General features: G+C 43.7%; 1 protein-coding gene across 1 annotated transcript in view; it reads right to left on the reverse strand.

Moving 5' to 3' along the window:
* LOC119419406 (interferon-induced protein 44-like) overlaps positions 1-7,771 on the reverse strand; it is an 81,879-nt gene that overhangs the window by 8,492 nt on the left and 65,616 nt on the right. Inside the window, exon 3 of the mRNA XM_037686712.1 lies at positions 3,410-3,443. Within this exon, the coding sequence (XP_037542640.1) occupies positions 3,410-3,443 (34 nt within the window). The remainder of the gene's footprint in view (positions 1-3,409; positions 3,444-7,771) is intronic.

Here is a 7,771-nt window from a genome sequence, read left to right on the forward strand (position 1 = left end):
TATATATATATATATATATATATATATATATACCAATTTCTTTTTTTTTTGCTAAGCACTTCTGGAGTGATGCAAACTGCATTTCGTTGCTTTGTACTTGTGACATGTGCAATGACAATAAAGTTGAATTCTATTCTATTCTATAAGTAGAGCGATGCCCTTATAATTGGAGCACGCAATCTGGTCTCCATTTTTGAAGAGGGGAACCACCACTCCGTCTGCCAACCCAGTAGCATTGCCACCGATGTCCACTTGATGTTGCAAAGGCATGACAGCAAAGACAGCCCCAAAACATCCAGAGCCTGATGGAAATCTGGGTGAAGCTCAACAACCCTTCGAAGCCCTGCCAGCACAGAGCTTTTTAACTACCTCATGACCTCAGCCACGGTTATGGACAGATCAACCCTGAAGTCGCCGACTTAGCATCCTCCATTGAAGATGTGTCAGTGGGATTCAGAAGGTCCAAGAAGTATTCCTTCCACCTTCCTACAACATCACAGGTTGAGGTCAACAGCACCCCACCTTCACTGAACACAGTGTTAGTAAAGATTTGCTTTCCCTCCTTAGCTGCCTCATGGTTTGCCAGAATCTCCTTGGAGCCAACTGAGAGTCTCTATCCAAGGACTCACCAAACTCCTCCCACATCTGAGCTTTTGCCTCAGCAACAGCCAAGGCTGTGGACCACTTGGACCCCCGGTACTCCTCAGTTGCCTACGGAGTCCCACCAGCCAACAAGAACCGATAGGGAGGCTGTCAAGCTGGAGAAGGAGCCCTAACCTGGGATGTACACTAGTGAGTTCGAGGATGGCCACCACGAGAAGCACCAACAATCTTGTGGCCATTGCTCAAGGCAGCCACTTCAACAAATGAGGTGCATAACATGGCCCACTCGGTCTCAATGTCCCCTGCCTCAGCTGGGATATGGTTTAAAGCTCTCCCAGAAAAGTGAGTTGAAGATCTTTCTGACGGGTTCTTCTGCCAGGCATTCCCAGCAAACCTCCACTACACATTTGGGTCTATGGGGTCTGTCCAACATCTTCCTCCACCACCTGATCCAACTTACTACCAGCTGGTGATCAGTTGACAGCTCAGCAAGTCTCTTCACCTGAGTGTTCAAAACAAATGGCCTCAAATGAGACGGTACAACTACATAGTCAATCATCAATCTATGACCTAGGGCATCCTGGTGCCAAGTGCATTTATGAACACTCTTATGTTTCATTAGGGTGTTTGTGATGGACAAATTATTACTAGCACATAAGTTCAACAACAGAACACCGCTCGAGTTCAGATCATAGAGCCTGTTCCTCCCAATCACGCCCCTCCAGGTCACACTGTTGATATCCACATGAGCACTGAAGTCACAGAGCTGGCACACCTTCCAGCACCCACACCAAGGACTCCAAGAAGCCCAGATACTCTGAACTGACATTTGGCGCATAGACACAAACAACGGTCAGAGCCCCACCACCACCTGAAGGCACAGATAATCTACCCTCTCATTAACCAGGGAAAACTCCCACACACATGCACCAAGTTGGGCGGCTAAGAGTAGACCCACACCAGCTCAGTGCCTCTCACGATGGGCAACTCCAGAGTGGTGTATGTTATTTCCCCTCTCAAGAAGATTAGTTTCAGAGCCGATGCTGTGCATTGAGGTAAGCCCAACTATATTTAGTCTGTACTTCTCAACCTCATGCACAAGCTCAGGCTCCTTCCCCACCAGAGAGGTCATATTCCATGACCCAAAAGCCAACTTTGGTAAGCCAGGGTCAGAGCGCCAAGGACCCCACCTTCGGCCACTGCCCATGGCGTCATGCACCTGACTCATATGGCCCCTCCTGCAGGTGGTGGTACAGGAAGGCAACCTATGTTACTTGTTCAGGCTGAGCCTGACTGGGCCCCATGGGTAGACTCGGTCACCAGGTACTTGCCTATGAGCCCCTCCCCCAGACCTGGCTCCAGGATGGGGCCCCGGTAACCCACATCTGGGCAAGGGCCACTGAACTACTTGTTTGTTTCTGTCCATAAGTCTTTTGATTTGCTCTTTGTCTGGCCTGTCACCTAAGACCAATCTGCCTTGGGAAGGCAGAGGGGGCATTTACAATTGTTCCCTACAGCATAGCTCTTAGGATCATTCAGGTGCACAAATTCCTCCACCATGATAAGGATTCAAGGAGGAGCATTTGTAGCCACGTCTAGGATTTGTCTGTGCACAGTGGCTCTTGATGAGCTGACTTCAGCCCACTTCTTGTGAAGCTCCCCTAAATGATTCTTTTTGGCAATATGCTCAAGGCTGTGGTTATCCCTGTTGCTTGTACACTTTTCCTACCACACTAATCAAAATGACCAGAAAAAAGCTTGAAATATTTCACTCTTTGTATAATAAATTAAACTAATATGATTTTCACTTTCAGAAATGATTGATTCTGTTCATAATTTTTTTGGACATAATTTCTCAGTGCAGCCATGGGGCAGAGAGTTTCCAGTTTGGTGGCCTCAGGATTCCATCTCTGCTCTTTGCAGATGATGTGGTCCTGTTAGCGTCATCTTGCCGTGATCTTCAGCTCTCACTGGAGTGGTTTGCATCTAAGTGTGAAGTGGCTGGGAATCAGCAACTCCAAATCTGAGGCCATGGTCCTCAACCAGAAAAGGGTGAATTGCTGTCTTCAGGTAGAGGGTGAGGTTCTGTCTCAAGTGGAGAAGTTCAAGTATCTCAGGGTTTTGTTCACAAGTGAGGGAAGAATAGAATGTGAGATTGACAGACGGATTGGTGCAGCATCTGCAGTATTGCGGACTGTACCGGTCCGTTGTGGTGAAGCAAGAGCTGAACTGTAAGGCTCTGTGTTTAATGGTCAGTCTACATTGTTACCCTCAACTATGGTCACAATCTCTGGGTAGTGATGGAAAGAATTTGATTGTGGATACAGGAGGTTGAAATGTGGGGTAGCTGGACTCTCCCTTAGAGATAGAGTGAGAAGTTCAGTTATCCAGGAGAGACTCAGAGAAGAACCACTACTCCTCCACATTGAGAGGAGCCAGTTGAGGTGGTTCGGGCATCTGGTAAGGATGCTTCCTGGGTGCCTCCCTAGGGAGGTGCTTCATGCATGTCCAACTGGGAGGAGAACCCGGGGAAGACCTAGGACACGCTGGAGAGACTATGTTTTTCGGTTGGCCTGGGGTCCCCCCAGAAAAGCTAGAAGAGGTGGCTGTGGAAAGAAATGTCTGGGCCTCTCTACTCAAGCTGCTGCCCCTGTTACCTGACTTCAGAATAAGCGCAAGATAATGGATGGATGGATATATGGATGGATGAAATGATTGACTAAATAACTGAATTTTTTCATGACATTCTAATTTTCTGTACCAAAATGCCATAAAAGACCAACACATACACTGTGGAAAGACTTACCCCCAGGAGATGACTCGCCATGGTTGACTTAAAACTGCAAAGAAGCATTAAGTGCAATTCTCAGTTTCAAGATTGGAAAGTTTCTTTAAAAAAAAAAAACTTTTAATAATTGTATACAGTACAGTGGGTTACAGGTTGAAGTATTAAAACAGAAATTAGTATTTTGGTGTATGTTGGTGTTTGAAAAAGTATGAGTAAATAATATGTACTTACGTGGGCTGGGCGGAGGAGCTATACGAGATAAATAGATTTTTCAAAATTCAGTTTTGTGTCAAAGTATAAAAATTGTGTTCTGAATTCTGTCAGTTTCAAAGAGGTGGTTTCAAAGGGTCTTTAAAAGTTTAATGTATACATGGGGGGAGGGGTATTTTGTTAAACAGCTGTCAAAAAATAAGTTGTTTCAATGTTTTATCCCATAATATCAGTACAAAACCTTTTTTAGTTTATTAGTACTCTTTGGTACAGCAACACTGTAACTTTATTATTTAAACTTTAAAACTCCTAAAATGCTAAACATTTTGTCAGAATGATACAAAACTGATGTATTTAAATTAAATTAAGACCTGAAAATATTGCAACACAACCGTAAAATATAATGTTACCCATATTTTTAGTGAAGTTATTGAATTTTTGTACTCACGAGGGGCTTCTGTTGAAGAGTTACTTCCTCCCATAGCTGGGATGAGAAAAATTATACAATGAAATACACACAGAGAGAAAGAAGATAAGCACCTCTTGCAATGTTTGCCATCATTTTCTGAAATCTATTTGACTTAATATTAATGCTTTAAATAAACAGAAAGCAAATTTTATAATCTGAAAATAATCTCTCTCTTTTTTTTTACTAATCATATACACATATGAATACACAACATGCCGGTAAACGCATAGAGCATCTACAGGCAAGTAAAAAAATAAACCAGGGAAGCTATTGTTTTGTTTAAGTATAAATGTATATTTAATTTATAATTTATATAAATAAAAACGTGTTTAAATTCCAAAATGTATTTACTTTACAGTCAATTCCTGTAGCTCTTTTTTGAAATAATAAATTATATTGTTTAGAAACTTACTTTGAATGTTGATGTGCTGAACCTGTGAGAAATATAAAAGGTATGACATGGAAAAATAGAAAGTGCACCTTTTTATACGTAATTTATATTCACTTTCACTTTCAAACAGGTTTCTCTAGAAAATGAGTCATCACTCAATGACACTACAGTATCTGTATGGATAAAGGTTGAATTAAAAAAAAAAGAAGACCAATCACTTGGCAATGCAAACTTTCAGTTTCTTTCTGACTCAAGTTGTGGCCCATATACCATCTGTGGCCCATGTGAGTGGTGTTCTGAGGTTAGAATAATCAGACTGGAGCATAAGTTGGTACATTTGAAGGGCATACAAACCAAAGTGATGAAGCAAAAAATGAACAAGCACAGTTGAAATTGCAAAAAATATGAACTGCAAATGGCAAAGGAGGATAAAACAATTTTTCAGGATGTGGCATAAACAGGTTTGACGTAGAAACTAACTAGAAGTTGTCTAAAAAAAAATCTGGGCCTCTGGACATTCAAAAAACAAAACAAAGCAAAACAACAACAAAAAAATGTAGAAACGTTTCGTCTTTCATCCGAAAGTCTTCCCCAGTCTGAGGTGCTGTATTCAGCTCAGTCTCTTAAATAGCACCTTCTCAGAGTGGATCAACCAGTTTTGCTGCTGACAACCAAAACCAGCTGCTCACATGGTTAAGAAGGACTATCAGCCTAACAGTGGATCATTAGCACCTGATGGCTGTTTACTATTCACAGAGGGCTGAGTGATACTAGCAATAACAGTATTGTAAAGGTGCATTCACACCAGCCCTATTTAGTCCGCTTTAATGGAACTCTAGCTCGTTTTCCTAGAAAGTCCGGTTCATTTGGGGAGGTGTGAACGCGCCATCGAACTCTGTCATGGAACAAAAAGGCGAACTCTGGCCCGGGCTAAAACCTAGGTCTCGGTCCGGTAGACGCAAACTCCAGCGCGGTTCAAGTACAGTGTGAATGTAAACAGACCGGGCCCTGCTCCACAAGCAAGAAGTGGAGTACAGCGCAGGACAAACAAACACAAATTTCTCTTACCTCATATGGAGCCGTCAGCTGCCTTATGTGAAAAACAATATTCTCCATGGTCTTCTGTCTCATCTTCTGCTCATGCTGAGTCCATTTTTGAAAAATAACAAAATATAACTCCTAAAACTGCTAAAACTTGATGCTACTCCGTTTTTGTTTTTATTTCCAGAAGCAGAAGAAGTGTCTTCAGGGGTTTTTGTGTCGTTTCTTTCAGTAGTTCTTGGTGCAGCGCCCCCACAGGCGAGCCGGGGAACAGGTTGGTTCAACAGGTTGACTTGACTGCACAGTGCAGTGTGAATGCAAACGCACCAGCTCAAATGTAACAAAAGGTCATGAATATTGGTCCAGAACCGAACCGAGTCTACCGGACTATCAGGTGTGAATACACCCTAAGAAGGGGACAGTTGAACACGGTGGCCTCCACCCGTTTAATGATGGACGATTTCTTTTCACAAAGATGGCTTCCTTTACTCCTCTCTCAAACCATCGTTCCTCTCTGTCCAGGATGTGAACATCTTCATTCTTGAAAGAGTGACCGCTGGCCTGGAGATGAGTGTAGACCGCAGAGTCCTGGCCTGATGACGTTGATCTTCCGTGCTGGTCCATCCTTTTGGCCAGTGGCTGTTTAGTTTCCCCGATGTAAGACTGATCACCCTCCTGACACTGAACAACATACACAATATTACTCTGTTTGTGCCGGGGGACTGGATCTTTGGGATGAACCAGTCTTTGCCGTAATGTATTTTGGGGTTTAAAAGCCACTGGGACGTTATGTTTAGAAAATAAACGTCTCAGTTTCTCTGATACTCCCTCAACATATGGAATGACCACTGGTCTGGGTCTGGGTTCCTCCTTTTCACCTGTTGGCTGACTGGAGTCCTGTTTGGGTTTCTTCTCTGCTTTCAGGAAGGCCCAGTTAGGATATCCACATTGCTCTAGAGCCTGTCTTGTGTGGGATTTCTCCTTCTGCCTGGCTCCTGAGCTAGTGGGGATGCTGTCTGCTCTGTGGTACAGAGTCCTGATGACTCCTAACGTGTGCTCCAAAGGGTGATGGGAGTCAAACTGCAAATACTGCTCTGTGTGGGTGGGTTTGTGGTACACCTCGGTTTGCAAATGTCCTCTATCAGAGACTGAGACCTCACAGTCCAAGAAAGCCAACTTACTGACCACATCAACTCTGTGGATAAATACATCAAGTTCACACAAGAAGATGAAAAAAATGGCAAGTTGGCTCAGCTGCTGCTTCCTGCTGCTCTGGCCCCCGACCTAGGGCCGGCTTAAGGTCGCTGTTGGGTGGGTGGGGCGCATGGACGACCCGACAGAGGCTCTGTCGGGCCGTCTCTGTGTGCGTGTTTATGTCTCGGGTTGGGTTTTAGGTGGTCCCCTCTCTTGGATCAATTTGGGCCCCCCATTTAATGTGGGGTCTTCTTCCCCCTGTCGTGCTCCCCTCCGGTGGTGGGCCCCCCGCCGCCGGTGCATTGGCGGCTCTCAGCATCTGGGGCTGGGTGGTGGGGTGTGTGCAGACCCACCCTGGTGGCTGCCTGCTGGGGCCTGGGTGCCTGGCTCTGTCGGGCCTCAATTTCTCGGTTTGTCTTGTTTTGTTTTTGCAGATGGACGAGCTGCTGCTTTTCTTTAAAATTTATCAAGATAACCACCTAGAAACAATTATTTGTTTGCTAGAAATGATAGCAAAGGTGTGTCTCAGTGTAACCTTTGCTTTATAAATGCACTTTCATGGTCAAATATACCCTTTTCACATGACGTCAGACAACTTCCTGTTTAACTCGATGCTGTGGATCATTAATTCCGGGTCTATTCTCCCTCAGGAGACCTGTCTGGAAACGTGATGGAATTTCATTCATTCAGCCTTTATTTACAGAGGTTATATTACAAGATATAGTGCAAGGTAAGGTTAATAAAAACAGTATTTATGTGTTAGTTAGCTGTGGTAACGTTATCCATCATTATCAATTTACCATCCTGTAACTGTGTAAGGAAACAGCCTCCAATTGTAAAGTAAGCTAGCTAGCAGCTAACGGGTTGCTAAACTCTACACTGCTGCTGCCTGTCAGTGCTGTAACATTAAAATGTTTAACTTTATCTATTAATGTAAAATCTCTGACATCTTCCAACACTGTTGTTTAGAATAGCATTTTAAATATTGAATTAAAAACTATATGTAAAACCATTTCCATGTTCTGATGATTAATAATTTCTCTTTTTACTTTCTTCTTGTGTCCATCTTTCTCAG

Source organism: Nematolebias whitei, chromosome 13 (assembly GCF_014905685.2).
Source record: "Nematolebias whitei isolate Nwh7 chromosome 13, NemWhi1, whole genome shotgun sequence".
In the NCBI taxonomy this organism is placed as follows: domain Eukaryota; kingdom Metazoa; phylum Chordata; class Actinopteri; order Cyprinodontiformes; family Rivulidae; genus Nematolebias; species Nematolebias whitei.